General features: G+C 43.5%; 1 protein-coding gene and 1 long non-coding RNA gene across 13 annotated transcripts in view; one reads left to right on the forward strand and one right to left on the reverse strand.

Moving 5' to 3' along the window:
* STK10 (serine/threonine kinase 10) overlaps positions 1 to 11889 on the forward strand; it is a 112353-nt gene extending 100464 nt beyond the window's left edge. Inside the window, exons 15-19 of one of the 2 annotated variants that reach the window (XM_077895537.1) lie at positions 474 to 598; positions 2015 to 2203; positions 2708 to 2833; positions 6177 to 6290; positions 9440 to 11889. In XM_077895537.1, the coding sequence (XP_077751663.1) occupies positions 474 to 598; positions 2015 to 2203; positions 2708 to 2833; positions 6177 to 6290; positions 9440 to 9580 (695 nt within the window). In that variant the 3' untranslated portion in view covers positions 9581 to 11889. Of the gene's footprint in view, positions 1 to 473; positions 599 to 2014; positions 2204 to 2707; positions 2834 to 4946; positions 5248 to 6176; positions 6291 to 9439 lie in introns of those variants that run through there. The other variant, XM_077895538.1, reaches the window with a different exon arrangement.
* The window catches only part of LOC144312630 (uncharacterized), a 60158-nt gene that overhangs the window by 10420 nt on the left and 31285 nt on the right, over positions 1 to 18453 (reverse strand). For 6 of the 11 annotated variants that reach the window (XR_013378152.1, XR_013378151.1, XR_013378149.1 and 3 more), the window contains 2 exons: positions 12800 to 12949; positions 6152 to 6354 (listed from right to left, as the gene is read on the reverse strand). This is a non-coding gene — a long non-coding RNA (uncharacterized LOC144312630). Of the gene's footprint in view, positions 1 to 6151; positions 6355 to 12799; positions 12989 to 18453 lie in introns of all 11 variants that reach the window. The other 5 variants (XR_013378145.1, XR_013378148.1, XR_013378147.1 and 2 more) reach the window with 3 other exon arrangements.

The raw sequence follows: 18453 nt of genomic DNA on the forward strand, positions 1-18453 counted from the left end.
CTGACACCAGCTCACTGCCTGTGGCTGAGCAGAGGATTAGTTAACAGACTTCAAATCAGAAAATCCCAGATACTGCTGTCTCAATAATGTATATATAAGGGATGTGCAGTGGCCAAGAGGGTCTCACCTATTTTCCAAAGGAGGAAATAGTGACAAGAGGGCTGTCCTATCTTCTTCACGGGGTTACATGAGCCCTTCCCAACACTGAACATAAACATGTCTCCCAAGAACATTTCTCTCTGTGGTACGGTTGGCAGAGGCAGGAGCCGAGGCCTGGATAGCATCTGCTACCTGTCCCAAATCCTAGTGAATGAGCTGGGTTCCAGCCTAGGTCTCTGGTTTCTCTGGCTGCTGACTCCAGTCACTTCCTGGTGTACCACACTGCGGGGAGCTATCATCTGATGCAGAGCAGGGCAGGGCCGGGCCCAATGGGCTCTGGCCATTAGCATCTCATCAGGCCTCATCCTTCACAGACCGGGAGGCAGCCCTTTGGGAAATGGAGGAGCATCATCTGCAGGAGAGACACCAGCTGGTGAAACAGCAGCTCAAAGACCAATACTTTCTCCAGCGGCATGAGCTATTGCGCAAGCACGAGAAGGTGAGGTCCTTGGCTGGGCAGGGCACCAGGGCTGCCACCAAAAGATGTCGTGGCACTGTGAGGCCACACCGTCTTGGGGTGCTACTTGAGTACCATCTGTGCTCCCAAGAGGAGCCAGGTGTTGGTCATGGTGAGGCCTGGGGAAGTTCCTGGGGGATGTCCTGCCTCAGGTGGAGGGGCCAGGAATAGGGGAAACTGAGCAGGGAAGCAGATGGCGGCTCATGCACTGATTGAGACATCTTAGGGTGTCTTTCCATTTTCCCCCTTATCTCTCTCTTTCACATACATTCCCTCAGATTACTTTTAAACTTAAACACCCCCTCTGGCTTCCTCTGCCAGGAAGCCTTCCTTCCTGAAGGCCACCTAAGACCAGGCAAGGGCCCCTGCTCTGTGTGGCCAGAGCACCTTCTACTTCTGTGTAGTTTCTGTCTTGGTTTGATCCCCTTAGTGGGAACAGAGACAGAGAACCAAGGTCTGGATGTATGGTCAGTGGCTAATTATAATTCCTAATCTAAATGCAATGATGGCAGTCAGCATAGGGCTGTGGTGGTTCTGAATAAGGGTGCCCAACCTGGCTAGGAAGTCAGGGGAGGCTCCTTGGAAGAGGTGATGGTCTTGTCAAGTTTTGGAATACAAATAGGTGTTACGTGAAGAAAAAACTCAAATTTGTTAAAACTTTTAATTGACACCCGCCATCAAGAATGATGAACCATTGGGGCACCTGGATGGCTCAGTGGTTGAGCATATGCCTTTGGCTCAGGTTGTGATCCCAGGGGTCCGGGATCTAGTCCTGCACTGGGCTCCTTGCAAGGAGCTCCTGCTTCTCCTTCTGCCTATGTCTCTGTCTCTCTCTCCTTGTCTCTCATAAATAAATAAATAAAATCTTAAAAAAAAGAATAACGAACCATCCCTGTTAGTGTACATTTTGCTCTGAGGTAGTAGCTTTAATGGCATGCCACCAGAGATTAGATGAGAAGGCATTTAGTAGAAGGTGAATATCCAAAACATTAACAATAACAAAAAGTAACATTTTCTGTTCTTGCTTTAAAAATTAACAGTAGGGGATCCCTGGGTGGCTCAGTGGTTTAGTGCCTGCCTTCCGCCCAGGGCCTGATCCTAGAGTCCCAGGATTGAGTCCCACATTGGGCTTCTTGCATGGAGCCTGCTTCTCCCTCTGCCTGTGTCTCTGCCTCTCTCTCTTTCTCTGTGTCTCTCATGAAAAAATAAATAAAATCTTAAAAAAATAAAAATAAAAATTAACAGAAGTAAAATGATACTAACTTTGCTCTGCTAAGAGCCACAGGGGGCCATATGGGTCCTGGGCTCCTGAGTTGAGTGTGGCAGCCTTGGGCCTCTCCTCACACCCCTGGGGCCCAGAGCACACTTGACCTCAGCTTCTGCTGGCTGTCCTCTCAGGAGCGGGAGCAGATGCAGCGCTATAATCAGCGCATGATAGAGCAACTAAAGATGCGACAGCAGCAGGAGAAAGCACGGCTGCCCAAGATTCAGAGGAGTGAGGGCAAGACACGCATGGCCATGTACAAGAAGAGCCTCCACATCAATGGCGCGGGCAGTGCCTCTGAGCAGCGCGAGAAGATCAAGCAGGTGGGGGCTCTGTGGGTGTATTAGCGTGGGGATAGATGCAGGCTTGGTGAGTCCTGAACCTTATGTAGTTGGGGAAATAGAAAATACCGGCTGCAGCACAGGGTCTTGGAAGCTGGGGTGCCAGTTACACCCTGGAAGCCTCATAAGCCCCACAGTGACGACCTCTGCCCCCTGCCCTGTTCAGATGCTAGTGCTTCAATCCTGTGGCTTCCTCTGCTGGCAAATCCCTTCCTCTCATCTGTCAAGCCCCTACTTGGATGTCACCCATGTGTCTTGGGGACACGGGATTTGGTAGTCCTGGGCTCCTGTGATTCCTGTGTGGTAACAACATGATGTTGTGTCCCCACCAGCCTGGGTCTCTGCTCAGGCCATAGCCTGAATGGTATAGGGCACTAGGGCTGTGCACAAGCCAGACCCTCTGATGGGACCTTCCAGAACAGGGTGGAGGTGGGCCCCCCAGCCAGTCTGTGGCCCTCTGAGGCACTCACCCTCTCTCTGTTGCAGTTTTCCCAGCAAGAGGAGAAGAGGCAGAAGTCGGAGCGGCTACAGCAGCAGCAGAAACATGAGAACCAGATGCGGGACATGATGGCACAGTGTGAGAGCAACACAAGCGAGCTGCAGCAGCTGCAGGTACAGCCTTCCCTGCCCACCCGCCCCCGCCAAATCTCAGGCTGCCTCAGTTTCCCTCAGGGCAGTCTGCTCTCAGGGACCAAAGACTCTACAAATGGGGAAGGAGTCTCCTCAGAGGAGCTTGGGCGAAAAGTTTTAATCCTGCTGTGTAATGTTGGCCATCTCCTTCCATCACCTCCCAGGCTGTAGATCCTGTGTCCATAGAATGGGTATGGGGTGGGGGTGAGAATTCCTATTTTGTAAGATTGGAATGAGGCTTTGTAAATGAGATGACTGAGCTGAAAGTGCCTTGCCTGGGGCCTGGCAGTGGCATGCTGCTAGATTTTTTTGGTCATCACGGTGTCTTGGGACAGGGTATCCTCATATCCTAATACCAAAACCAGACATTACAGGTAAGGAAAAACAGCAAACCAATATCTCTCATAAACATGGATGCACAAATCCTCAACAAAATATTAGCATATTGTCTGCAACAACATATAAAAATAATTCTACATCATGACCAAGTGGGCTTTAATCTCAGGCTGGCTCAACATTCAAAAATCAATGTAGGGCAGCCCCGGTGGCTCAGAGGTTTAGTGCCACCTTCAGTCCAGGGCGTGATTCTAGAGATCCGGGATTGAGTCCCATGTCAGGCTCCCTGCGTGGAGCCTGCTTCTCTCTCTGCCTGTGTCTCTGCCTCTCTCTCTCTCTCTCTCTCTCTCATGAGTAAATAAATAAAATATTAAAAAAAATCAATGTAATCTGTAACATCAGCTGGCTAAAGAAAATGACATGATCCTATCAACAGATGCAGAAAAACCATGACAAAACCTAGCACTCATTCATGATAACACTCTCCGTAAACTAGGAATAGAGGGGAACTTCCTCAACTTGATAAAAAAACACCCACAAAATCCTATAGCTAATATCATCCTTAATGGCAAGAGGCTCAAAGCTTTCCCATTGAGATCAGGGAAGGGTATCCTGGTGTTGCCAACCTCTTGGTGACCCTTTCCCTAGGGAGATCCTGACCTCTTTAAGATTCCTGAGCTTGCCCCATACCTGAGGGGCACCACTCCAGGAGCTGGTACTTGGAACCCCCTTGTGGAGAGCAGGGCATTGCCATACCTGAAGGATGGGCCGGACTCCAATCTCTGTGATCTCAGGAAATTGCTCGGGCTATTGGACCACTTGTCAATTTCTGGACAGGCAGAGGTGTGGAGGAAAGATGACAGGCATTGAAGCCTGTCACGTAGGGACTCTGCCATTTGTCGCTATGTGAATTTTAGGCATCCCCCTCACCTTCTGCATCTGTTTTCCTATCCCTGCCTCATGAGATTAACTGGGAGGATTAACTGAGAGAAGCCATATAAAGTGCCAGGGTCCCAGCTCTCACAGGTTACAGGTACTCCATGCTGCTAGAGTACTGTTGTTTTTCTTTTTTTTTTCTTAAGATTTTTTTATTTATGCATGAGACACACACACAGAGAGGCAGAGACAGGCAGAGGGAGAAGCAGGCTCCTCACAGGGAGCCTGATGTGGGACTCAATCCCTGGACTCAGGATCACTACCTGAGCCAAAGGCACACGGTCAACCACTGAGCTACCCAGGCATCCCCCTAGAGTACTGTTTCTAACTCCATCGATTTCTAAACTCTCCAAAGCCAGAGCTTGAAACTCAAAATGAAAATCCCCCAATGGGTCCCACTCTTCCAACCCAGTAGGGTTGAAGGCACTTTCCCCTTGCTTTATAAGCTCCTTATAAACTACAAGATTGATTCTTTGTGAGGAATCAACAGGGACTTGACTCTTCTGCCTGTGAGAAATTCTAGGTAAATTTTGTGAGGCAGATAACTTAGAGAACAGTAAAGTTGAGAGTGCCTCAGTCAGGTCCGTGTCTTCATCCTTACCACAGATCTCTTCTGAGGAAATGATACACAATACAGAAAATTATATAGTTGATATAAATATTTTTACATATAGATTATCTTAGTTCTGGCTTTTATAACAGAATACCAGTCTGGGTGGGTTAAACAGCAATTTATTTTCTCATAGTTTTGGAGCGTAGAAGTCTTAAGGTCAGCTGCCCTGTGTGGTTTGGTTCTGATGAAGCCTCTCTTCCTGGCTTGCAGATGGCTGCCTTCTTGCTGCATCCTCACATGGCAGAGAGAAAAAGAAAGCTACGTATCTAGTGTCTCTTCTAAGGACACTAAATCCCATCGTAAGGGCCTGACCTCCAGGATCTCATCTAAACTTAATTATTGGGATGCCTGGGTGGCTCTAGTTGAGTGTCTGCCTTCAGCTCAGGGCGTGATCCTGAGTCCTGGGATCGATTCCCACATCAGGCTCCCTGCATTGATCCTGCTTCTCCCTCTGCCTCTGTCTCTGCCTCTCTCTGTGTCTGTAATGAATCAATAAATAAAAATCTTAAAAACAACAACAACAACAACAACTTATTTCCTAAAGGTCCCATCTCCAAATACCATCACACTGGGGATTAGAGCTTCATCAAAGGAATTTTGGGGAGACAGTTTAGTCCAAAGCACAGAGTACAGTGCTATTTAACATAGTGAAAATTGGGTTGCCTGGGTGGCTCAGTGGTTGTCTGCCTGCCTTCAGCCCAGGGCGTGATCCCGGGATCCGGGATCAAGTCCCACATTGGGCTCCTTGCGAGGAGCTTGCTTCTCCCTCTGCCTATGTCTCTGCCTCTCTCTCTGTCTCTCATCAATAAACAAGTCTTTTTTTTTTTTTTTTTTAAATGAAATAGTGAAAATTAAGAGCAACCTAAGTGACAAAAAGTAGGGGAATCTGTAAGTAAATTTGATGAATCCACACTGGGATATTCTGTAGACATTAAAAATGATTATGAAAAATATTAATTGTTGTAGAAATGTTTATATTATAGTGTTAAGGGTAGGGGGGAAGCAGGTTTCAGGACTATATATACAGGGTGAGCCAGACAACATCTAGGACATCTAAATTTTTGCAGTGGTTGCCTCTAGTAGTGAGATTAGGGGACATTTTTATTTACTGCTAATAGTTTATTGTTTTGTTAAAAAGACCTATATATTCATGTTGAAAAATTCAAACAATGCAAAAAAGCACAGAGAAGGAAGCTGGAAATGACTGCAGATCCCATCATACAATAAGAACTGTTAACATGAGTATTCTGAAATATTCCTTCAGGCATCTCTTGGTATGTACATATTTATATGTATAGTTTCATCTAAGTTACAATCGAGGAGAAGAAATAATACATGAATAATGCTGGTGCCATCATGGCTACAGCATGAGGTATGTTTCAGCCCTCTGCATCTCTGTCTTCTGAGTTTCTTACCTGTTCTGCCTGAAATTTGTTCTAGAATGAAAAGTGTCACCTCCTGGTAGAACACGAAACCCAGAAGCTGAAGGCCCTAGATGAGAGCCATAACCAGAACCTGAAGGAATGGCGGGACAAGCTTCGGCCACGCAAAAAGGTAACCATGCCTGGGCTTGTGGACTTGGTGGTAGGTTCTTCTCCATGTTGAGTCCCAGGTCTGCCTAGGATGTGAATATAGATATATGTAAGATACAGATTTATAGATTTACTTTAAGAAATTGGCTCATAGGATTGTGGATGGCTGTTAAGTCTGAAGTCTGCAGGGCAGGTTGCAGGCTAGAGACTCAGAGAAGGGTTGATGTTGTAGTTTTGAGTCCGAGGGTGGTCTGGAGGCAGAATTCCTTTTTCCTGAGAGGGACCTCAGTCTTAAGGCCTTCAAATAGTTGGACAAGGCCCTCCCACATTAGGGAGGGTAGTCTGCTTTACTCAGTCTACTAAGTTAAATATTAATCACATCTGAAAGTTCCTTCACAATGACATCTCAATGGGTGTTTGACAAACTAACTGGGTACCATGCCTTGCCAGGTAGACACATAAAATTAACTGTCACAGGGCCTCAGCATGGTCATTTGTAAAGTGGAGATATGAATATTGTACTTTACTGTACAGAGTTGTGCAAGAAGTCATCAGCCAGCCCTAGTACAGACTAGGGACATACTCATTTCCTTCCACTCCTAAACTGAGGAGACAGTTGCCCTAATTACCCTTAATCAAGTATCCTGAAGCCCTGAGGTTTGTTCTGCCATCATATATCAGCTCCACTTGTTCTGTGGTCTTGACAAAAGGCAGCTGCCCACCTCAGCTATATAATGGAAGTCTTTGAATTGAGGCTTCCCTACCTGCGCTAATGGAGCTTTCTGGCTGGAAGCTGGCCAAGGGTCCTAGACCTTCCTGTTAGCAGGCCTGTGTTTATCATTTTCTGTAATCATGGTCTTTTGGGACTTTTGATACTTGACATTCAAATCAATAATGCTCCTGCTGACATAGGTCGAGTCTGGTATAAGGAAATAAATGTTCACCTGGTTCTCTTCCCTTGGCACATCCTGAGAGGGAGTTTGAAGATGAATGATCACATTGCCTTTAGCAGCTGCCTCATATTTCCAGGGCATCTGGGCTTAGGGGAGGTACCACAGTATATGTCAGGGGAGCTGCATTGCATTTTGCCTATGGGGGCTGCTATTTTGCAGAATTCTTTGCAGAATTATCTGTCATTAGCTGCCTGGGTTACTGTTGGGACACCGAACCAGAAGTGATATAAAAGTTCTTTTATACTCTTGGATTATAGTCCACAGTCTTGAGCTGTATAGGGGAGCAGGGGAGATGACTATACGCTGTGGAATAGTTTTAGAAAAATTCAGGCTTATTTCTTTCAAGCATGTACAGAATATCTGGTAGCACCAATAGAGTATTGCTTGGGTGACTGTAAACAGAGTAAGTCTTCCCTTCTCAGCCCTGCTTTTTAGGTCTATAAAATGTAGATAACGTTTCTTCTGTTAAAGCAAGTGTAGTCAACTATTGTCCATGGGCCAAATCTGGCCTACCATCTGTATTTGTAAATAATGTTTCATTGGATTGGAACACAGCCAACCTCATTCATTTACATATTGCCTATGGCTGATTTTTCCACTACAAGGCAGTTAGGTAGTTGTGACAAAGACCTTGCAGCTAGCAAAGTTTAAAGTATTTATATCTGGAGCAGCCCCGGTGGCGCAGCGGTTTGGCGCCGCCTGCAGCCCAGGGTGTGATCCTGGAGACCCGGGATCGAGTCCCACATTGGGCTCCTTGCATGGAACCTGCTTCTCCCTCTGCCTGTGTCCCTGCTTCTCTCTCTCTCTCTCTCTCTCTCTGTCTCTCATGAATAAATAAATAAAATCTTAAAAAAAAGTATAATCTGGCCTTTTACAGAAAAAAGGTTATAGACTCCTATCTTAGGTTATATAGATAAAATATGTGGTAGGTGTTCTTTTACAGTGCTTCAGAGCACAGGCTTTGGGTTAAGTTTAGCTTCCTTATCATCATTCGTGTATTCAATGGAGTAGCACTTCTAATTTCCTTCAAAACTTTTGCTTTGTATTCACAACTTTACTATGACTATTTGGTGCAAGATACCAGATTTTGGCCTATGTCAAGTTTCAACACTGCCTTCCTCACTAAGCTTCATCATTTCTAGCTTTTGATTTGCAGTGAGAGCCAGGCGGTAGATCTCAGTGTTTCAGAGCTTTAACTCTGAAGTTAGAGATAGGTTCCCATCTTGGCTATGCCCCTAGCTAGCTGAGTAACCTTGGGCAAGTGATCTAAGCTCTCTGAGCTTCAGTTCCTCTATCTGTAAGATGGAAATAATAGTACCTGTCTCAAAGGGTGAAGACTGAGAAAGATGTAATATACTTAGTGTAGCACCTGACACATAGTAAGTACTCAGTAATTATGACCCATCAGTTTTTAGTTTAATCCTCACAACAGCCTGCTAGATAGGTAATGATTTTGCCATTTTACACAGGAGGAAAGGTGACATGTGAAGGACACACAGCTGGTTATAAGAAAGCTGAGTTCTGTATGACTGTGAAGCTCATGTTTTTTCTAGTACACTTTGCTTTCTTTTTAATTGAATGCCTCAAGACATATTTCTGGTAGGATCCAATTTATTTAGATAAACTTACATGTGTGCCCCAGGGAAGCTCTTGCAGGAATGGTCAACTAGTCAGTCTGCTTGGAGTTACCTAATGTGCCTTTATAACACAGAGAACCCCTGTCCTACCACAAATTTTCAGAATCAGAATCTCAGGAGGTAGTGTGAAGGCTTGTGTATTTTAAAAAACGATGCTCTGGATGATTTCTTTGGGGGCAGTGCAGTGCCCTCATTAGGACCACTGTGTACTTAGACATTTCTGCTTCTGCTGTTAAATCTGCCCATTTTCTACTTTGGGTCTTTCTCCATTCATTTGCCTGTTTTCCTGCCAGGAGACTGGCATCTGCCCACTGCCCCCCACACTGAGATGGCATTTTACCAAACTATAGCCCTTGGCCCACAGCAAACTCCTGTATGGTTGTAGCAGAAGGAAGCAAGAGGTGGTACCTATATTCTGGGTGACTGGCTCTGGAGAAGGAAAGGGAAGACCCAGTTACCCATGCACTAAAGGCCTGGGGGGTGGATTTTCAGAGAAGGCCACTTTGGTGGCGGTCCTGTATTTGGGAGGCCTGTGTCCTATGGGATCTGACTGAGCTCTGTCTGCCCTCTCTCTGTCCTAGGCTCTGGAAGAAGATCTGAACCAGAAGAAGCGAGAGCAGGAGATGTTCTTCAAACTGAATGAGGAAACAGAATGCCTGAACCCTACGACCCCAAATAAAGCCACGAAGTTCTTCCCCTACAGCTCTGTGGATACTTCTTAACAGTCACCTGGGGCTGTGGCTGGCAGGCTGGTGGGCCTCCAAGGCCCACCCATTCTCTGTGAACAAGTAACTCAGGACCCCCTTCCCTCTTGCTTCCATGCCAACTTGAATCCAGCGCCTTGCCTTGTGCTATCCCAGCTGTGCCCAACAGACCCTTCCCAGTGTTCCTTAATTCTCGCTCACTTATGGAGTGCGAGGTTTTATTATGTGTTGCCCGTTTCTAATGTATGTTCTCTTTGAATCCCACATCCCTTCAAGTTGTAGTGATTTGGGCTGCTCGTGGGGTCAGCGTCTGGGAGGAATGGTGTTCTGCAGCCTCGAGGCCCTCCTATTTGCCAAAGCACCAGTTTTGCTGCCTGTCTGCATGAAGTGCTGCAACTGGTAACAGTGAGTTTGTCCATATTGTGATGCTTGCTGGCTCTTAAGCCATTGTAGTATCAGACAATAACTATGGCTCTCAGCAGCCATTTTGGTTCCTAGTGAAACCTACCCTGCAGCCAGCTGCTCAGGGGGTGCTCTCATCCTTCCAGTAACCTCAATTTGCTTTCCTCTTGAGACAAGGCCATATCTACAACAGTGGGATGGAGGAGAGCCTGAACAGATCATTCTGCTAGTCTTGGGTATTTTGTGCCATCTTGTGCCCCACCTCTCCACCTCTGCACACATATACATACACACACACATACATAGGGCTTGGTCCCCTGGCACTACCCAGGCTTGCCTCTGCCCTGGGCCTCTTGTGTCAGCTGGGCTAAAACACATTCACTGCCTTAGCCTGTGCCCCTGAGCATGTTTAGGTGAAACCACTGGTATGAAGTGTGCTGGGTACTGGCACAAATGGTACAGGCTGAACTGCCAGTCTGTGATTCCCTCTGGCCCCTGTACAGGATCCTGTGACTGTGCCTAGGCTGTTCCTGTCTCACACCTGCCCATCCTGTCTGCAGGTGATATGGGAAGGCTGTTTTCCTCCGCCTCTCCTAGCAGGAGTCTGGCCTTACACTTGAGACATAGGCTGGTAGTCACTGGGATTTCTGTTGAGGAAGAAAAAGCATTAAGGAAAAATATAATGCTTCCTGCCCTTAGCAACACAACGGATGCAAAGCTTCTGTATCTCAGATGGAATTCTGGGCCTTCAGGTTACTCAGCTGGCCTCCCACAGATTGTGATTCCCCTAGACTTCAGGATGCAGATGACCCAGTAAAAGTAATACTCAAACAGGCATTCAGTTTATCTACAAAAAAACCTTTTTTCACTTTGATCTCTAATTTGAAGGAAATACAAATGAATGGCTTCTACAGGAAGATACCTGCTTTAAATAAAACTAAAGGCGATTTTGAGGAATCATATGGATGATGTATTAAGTCTGGGTACTGTTTTGCTGGTGATGGAGTGGTTAACACCCCTGAAGGACTTTTTCCTTCACTCCTACTAAAACATTTTTAAGATTTGATGCTTTGACCTAAAGCAATTCTCTTGATGATTTTTTGGCACTGGTTTAACTGGATCTTGGGGAGGTGGGGGACTTGGGGTTCCCAAGGCTTACAAATGCAGTGAAGATGCTCTGGGGGTTGTGGTAAGGCAGTGGTCCTCTTAAGTTAGTGAACATTCAGCTTGCCTGCTTCAGTATTTGACCCAAATGGGACAGTTTTCTGGTCTTACACAAATGAGACAAAGGAAACAATTGGCTCCTTTTATTCTTTTTGGTGCACAGGTGCTGGGAAAATGTGAACTAGCAGTAGTGTAATTACAGAACACTGACCAAGTACCACCAGACCAGGCCAGCACTGGCAAATGGTTAGGCGGGGCTGATTTTGGCTTTGTTTACAGAATTGCCTTTTGCAGCCTGGAGTGTGAGAATGAGTATTTAGGTTCATGGTTCAGATGAAAGTCTTTGATTATTCCCCATTTGTCTTGTCGTTCACATGACTCCTTGAAGGAGTTACTGCTTCCCTGTTTAGTGCTGCCCAAGGCCTGATAGCTCCCCTTTCCTTTCTGGATGAGGGCTGGCTGGGTCCTCCAGCCTCATGATGGAGCCAGCATGCATGCCCATCAGTGAGAAGGCTTACACAGTATTCCTCATGCCCTGTGCTAATGTTTTCCTCTGTAAGGGACAGATGGAACTGTTTCTTGTTTTCAGTCCAATTTTGGCAGAGTAAATATAACTAACTTATATTTTCCCTTTATAAAGGATAGAAGTTATTTTTATGTCATTTCAAAACTTTATACAAAACTTTTGTAAAATGTTTTCTGGAAAGTTTAACTGCGAGAATGTAAATATGCTTCTAATAAAATAATAAGGTGAGAGACTATTTGTGTTTGTGGTTGTTCTCTTGGATTGGGGTGGCAACAGCAGGGCAGACTTAATCCATATTAGCTAAGTGAGAAAGGGTTTGCTGTATTCTGAGTACACTGGTGCTTCCAGGTCACACAGCCAGTCTGACTTTGGGGTGGGTTTCTGTTTTGTAAGAAGTTATATGTGTGTGTATGTTCGTGTGTTGTGTGTTCTGTATAGACATTTAACATTAACATTCTCATTTAATATCAAACATTTGACCACCAGGGTTTTTCACGTATTAGCTTATTAAATCCTTTTAACAACCCATGAGGAAAACTTTGTCATTCCTATTTTATTGATGAAGAAATGGGGGATCCCTGGGTGGCGCAGCGGTTTGGTGCCTGCCTTTGGCCCAGGGCGCGATCCTGGAGACCCAGAATCGAATCCCACATCAGGCTCCCGGTGCATGGAGCCTGCTTCTCCCTCTGCCTATGTTTCTGCCTCTCTCTCTCTCTCTCTCTCTCTCTGTGACTATCATAAATAAATAAAAATTAAAAAATTAAAAAAAAAATGGACATAGGGCAAGAGGAAGTCTGGTCCAAACTTTACAACATTGGTAAATGATACCTATGAAACTCAAACTTAGACCTCCTAGAAGCGTTGCCTCCACCACACCTCCTCTCCCACTATCAGCTGCCCATTATGCTCAGTAAGAGTCACACAGGCACTCAACAACTAGCTGCTCTATTTAAAAGCATTTTCAAAAAAATAAAAATAAAAAATAAAATAAAATAAAAGCATTTTCTGCCATGCCTCTAAAGTCCCATTCAGGGTTTCTTAACCTGGGGTCCACAGACTTCCCCTATTACTAAAAACTCAAAGGGAAGAATTCAGGGTGTCTTTGTCCCTGGATGGGAAAAGATTTGGTGTTTAGTTTGACTTACCTCTAACTGAAATTCAGTACTTGCTGTCTGTATGGATGTAGGCAACCAACTCTAGTAGTATAAGTAGTCCCCGTGACTGTGCCAGCAATAGAAATCAGAGATTTCATCTTATAATACAGGTGTGCAGACATCTCAAAACTTTGTTCATCACTTTGAAATAACAGTAGTTATTTGGTCAATCACTAGGTCCTGTTACGATTGAGATGTATCACATTACATATACATACATATATCTATAAGGAATATATATAGGTTTCCTAATATACTGATGCCTATATTTCATTATGATTGGTTTCACTTGTAATCTATATGCTTTACATTGTGCATTTGAAAATATCCTGGGGATCCCTGGGTGGCGCAGCAGTTTGGCGCCTGCCTTTGGCCCAGGGCGCGATCCTGGAGACCCAGGATCGAATCCCACATCGGGCTCCCGGTGCATGGAGCCTGCTTCTCCCTCGGCCTGTGTCTCTGCCTCTCTCTCTCTCTCTCTCTGTGACTATCATAAATAAATAAAAATTGTAAAAAAAAAAAAAAAAAGAAAATATCCTGAGAAGGGTTTTACATTCTTTATGGAATGCCACCCTACTCTGTCTATGGCCCTGAGCTGTTACTGTCCTAGAAATCTGACCAGCAGGTGGCGGTCCACTGTCAGGGTGTCCCATAGGTCTGTGAACTTGGTGTGTTGGTGGGTAGGGTTGGTGCAAGCAAACTAGCAGCTGGCATGCTTCCCATTAAGGGACAGAAAAATGAGTGGGGTTCCCAGGAAAAAGGATTCATGAGATTGGTGAAGAAGATAATACATTAAGGGATACATGGAACTTGAGAAATGAGATCATTCACACGAACTGATACCTCTTATCCGCTAAGTGCTAGAGATGCTGAAATGAATACAACCCTGACATTGCCTTCAAAATACTTGTCCTGCTGAGGAAACAGACCAGAGAAGCAGAGTGTTCAGGCTGATAGAACCTTCGAGAATCAGGGAAGAGCTCCTAGAGGCAGTGACACTGAATCGAGGAGGACAAACTACTATGAGCCAGAACATATTCAGGAACCGAGGTATGAATGGCTGCAGAGAACAGAGCCAGACCTGCATGCCCGGGCTCAAACTGACCTTTACCAATCTAAAGGCAGTAAGAAGTCTGGGAAAGAGTTTACTCACAGAAAGGACAGTTGAAATCATGACTGTAGCAACTCAACAGACCAGCTGAGGAGAGAGAAGGTTGATGTTGAATGGGAATAATGGCCTACAAAGGTTGGAGACTTCAGGAAGGAAAGGACACACTGCAGGCTTTGCAAGGGCAGGGAATAAGACTAGTGGATTCCTAAGCATCCAGGACCCAGCATGTTGCAACCCCGAGATACTGAGTCTGGGCTTCTTGTGCCATTAAAGGTCTGAAAAGGGAGCAGCGGTGGTCTGGGGGCTGTAGACTGGATGTATATTAGCCCACATGGAATCAGAGGTGGTGACTAGGTCTGATTAACCACTATGTTGCTAGTTAAAAACAAATCTGAGAGTTCTGCTTCTAGTGATGGTAGATGAGGTAATTCAGACCAGTCCTCTAAAACTGAGGACAATTAGAAAAGCTGAGCAAAAATATTAAATATGTCTACTTGAAGGCACAAGAGATCTGTAAGACAGAAGACTTACAAAGCCAGGATTGAAGAAAGTATGGAAGGTCAGAGAGATGATTCTGGTATTTTATTCTGAGAGGACTTACTGATGTCAGAGAGGATACAAATGTGGAACTCACTGAGGGCCAGGATCTCTGCAAGGGGAGTTTGTACATGTAGTCCGTACAATGGTCATGTCTGGTGCCCCTCATGGGAGATCCTACTTCTCCCTCTGCCTGTGTCTCTGCCTCTCTCTGTGTGTCTCTCATGGATAAATAAATAAAATCTTAAAAAAAAAATCCCAAACCTCCATTATCTGTGTTCTGGGTTCTTCAGCTTGTTGTGAACGTTTGCTTTCTGTTTTTGTTTGTTGAAACTATTTGGTAAGTCGTCCTTCTGTGTATAAAGGGAAAAATCCATGATTCTTGATTTTACACCATGATGGAATTACTGGGGCCCCTGTAGATGATTTGTGTTAGGGACTCTAAAGGCCAAGATGAGTTCTACCTGGTCTAAAACTCTCTGTATGTCCTATATTTTAGTATATGTGCTGCCGAAGCGAGCACTGTATGTCCTATAAAGACTCCTCCCTCTTATATGTAATATAGCTACTATAGATGAGGATCTTGTGTGCTTTTTAAGATTTTGTTTATTTGAAAGAGAGACAGCGTGCATGTGAGATAGCATAAACCAGGTGTAGGGGCAGAGCATGAGGGAGAAGCAGACTTTCTGCTGGGCAGGACCCTGGGATCATGACCTGAGCAGAAGACAGGTGCTCAACTGACTGAGCCACCCAGGTGCCCCAGATATTGTGTACTTTTGGAAAATGAGTGAACTTTCAGATAATTTGGAATTGTAGTGGCCCCTCTGAAGGAAACTTTAATTTAGATAAATCCACCTTAATCAACACCCTTGAAAAGGGAGGATCAAAACTCTCAGAGACAATGGAATATATTCTTTGATTGGTATGTAGAAGCTTCTAAAAGGCAAAATGACTCAGAAAATAGTTTTGCAGAATTATTATAGCATACAAATAAAAAAATCTTTAGTAAAAAACGTTGGCCATTTAACCAGGCGTCTTAACTTAGTCTCTCTGCCAAATACATTTCTGGATCCAGCTATTCTTTCGAGTTTTGTATTACTATACCTGAGACATAGCAAAAATTTTAAAGAGAAAATATAAGATCTCTGTTTGTGTCTTATGCATATCATACGTATGTGAGATTTTTAAAAGGGATCTATTTATTTTTTTTTTATTTTTTATTGGTGTTCAATTTGCCAACATATAGAATAACACCCAGTGCTCATCCCATCAAGTCATCAAGTGCCCCCCTCAGGGCCCGTCACCCAGTTACCCCCCCCACCCCAGCTCCCTTTCTACCACCCCTTGTTCGTTTCCCAGGATTAGGAGTCTCTCATGTTCTGTCTCCCTTTCTTATATTTCCCACTCATTTTTTTTTCTCCTTTCCCCTTAAAAGGGATCTATTTAATTGGCTAAAAGTGAAAGAAACACTTGTATAGGGATCTCTGGGTGGCTCAGTGGTTTAGCGCCTGCCATTGGCTCAGGGCGTGATCCTGGAGTCCCGGGATCGAGTCCCAGGATGGAGTCCCACATAGGGCTCCCTGCAGGGAGCCTGCTTCTCCCTCTGCCTGTGTCTCTCTCTCTCTCTGTCTCTCATGAATGAATGAATGAATGAATGAATGAATAAATAAATAAATAAAATCTTAAAAAAAAGAAACACTTGTATAAATTAAGTATTCCTAAAACTCAGAAATATATAACCTAACCCAAATGTTTTCCAAGTTCACATGATATGGAATAATCTTTGACAAGCCGAAAGTAGTTTAAGTTTGTTGGTTTAATAAATACAGTCATATATTCAGAACTGTCAACATAAATGTAATGCAAATATGCAATTTTTTTTTACCGGGCTTACAAGTCAAATAAGTTCATGCTAGATTTATGTTGCAATATTTGCCAAGAAGAAATAACTTAAAATCATGGTTAGCAGTTTCATGTCTAACCTAAGCATAATTGTTAAAAACAAGTAATTTAAACACATTTAAATAAGTTTATATTAAGTTAAACTATGTAATGAATACTCATTAACTATATAGGTCATTCTCAAATAAGATACTGAGACACTGATTGCTACACATGTTTATCTACTTTTTATTTATTATTTTACTTTTAAGTAGGCTCCATGTCCAGGGTGGAGTCCAAATTGGAGTGTGAACTCACAACACTGAGATTAAGACCTGAGCTGAAATCGAGCCAGACACTTAACTAAGCCACCCAGATGCCCCTAATTTTGGCTTTTTAATTTTTACCAAGACAAAAGATATATGGGTCTATAAATATTACATTGAAAAGTCATACTGCAAAAACATATATCCCTAAAAATTATACGTTTTTATAACTGTGTGTTTATAAGTTTGCTAACCTTATTAGCTATGGGATGCTAATATATGAAAGACAGTTCAGTTACCTGTGTCTTTGTATTCACTGGAAGGTACAGGTTATGAATAGTTAAAATCTATAATCAATATGTAAAAAATAAACCTATTAGAAACAGTAAAAAAGGAAGCAATTTTGTATACAAAATGTGGGAAGAAAACCAGGTGTATTTATGTGCAGAGTATGCAAATATAGGATGTATTTTCATTATGAAAAAAGAGAGTACTGTTGTCTAAAATAAAATGATTGGTTGTTCCAGAATAAAAAGTAAAAAGAGTGGGATAGAGCCTAAATGGATATAGAAAGTTGCAGAAGGTTTGTGGAAAAGAAATTTTATGTTGTGAGATCGCAGCTGGGTAAAATGGAATAGATATACTATAAGGGTTTTTATTTTTAAAAAAGATTTATTTATTTATTTTAGAGAGAGTGAGCGAGTGTGCATGGGAGTACTGGGGAGAGGGAGAGAGAGAATCTTAAGCAGACACCCCATGGAGCATGGAGCCCAATGTGGGGCTCAATCCCAAGACCCTGAGATCATGACATGAACCAAAATCCAGAATCAGATGCTTAACTGACTGAACCACGCAGGCACCCTTAAGGGTTTTTTAAAAATGAGTGTATTTATATAAAACTATGATTTAATTTCCTTTCATCTGCTAAAAGGACAAAGTTTTCTTGGACTCTGTTCTTGATAAGATTATAAAAGGTTTTCTTTGCCTTTTAAGTAATTTTCCTAGAAAAGAAAGATTCAATGTTTTATCAAATAATTTTCTGGGGTTCATGTTGTCTTTACCATACATTTGATTACTTAAAAAAACACTGAGTCTTCTCTATTAAAACAGTTGTTTTTTGTTTTATAAATATACAACTTTCTGTGCTTGCCTTTGAAATCTTTTCTAAATTTTATTTATTTATTTTAAAAGATTTTATTTATTTATTCATGAGAGACAGAGAGAAGCAGAGGCACAGACATAGGGAGAAGCAGGCTTATCACAGGGAGCCCGATTCAGGACCCGATCCCTGGACCCTGGATCATGCCCTGAGCCGAAGGCAGATGCTTAACCACTGAGCCACCCAGGCATCCCTGAAATCTTTTTTTTTAAATAAGATTTTATTTATTTATTTGACAATGAGAGAGAGGAGGAAGAGAGAGAGAAAGAAAGCAAGAGCACAAGCAGGAGGAGTGGAAGAGGGAGAAGCAGACTCTCTGCTGATAAGGGAGCCTGATGCTGGCTCAATCTCACAACCTTAAGATCATGGCCTGTGCTGAAATCAAGATTTGGATGCTTAACTGGCTGAGCCACCCAGGTGCCCTAATTTTTTCTTTTTTTTTTGACATTTTAAACAAACTTCACCAAATCAAATTCTGAATGAAGTCTTTTTGAACATAAATTAACTTTGGGATCTTCCTGAGAAACCAAGAAAAATCTCAAAAGATGTGCTCTCTCTCCATATAAAAGAGAAATATTAATTTACTTAGGCTTATTTGATATGTTAAATTGCATGGGAAATACTGCCAAATAAAAAGCAAAGCTTAATATTCTTAGATTATATTCATATAGATTATATTCATATATATGTT

Source organism: Canis aureus, chromosome 4 (genome assembly GCF_053574225.1).
Source record: "Canis aureus isolate CA01 chromosome 4, VMU_Caureus_v.1.0, whole genome shotgun sequence".
NCBI classification, from domain to species: Eukaryota; Metazoa; Chordata; class Mammalia; order Carnivora; family Canidae; genus Canis; species Canis aureus.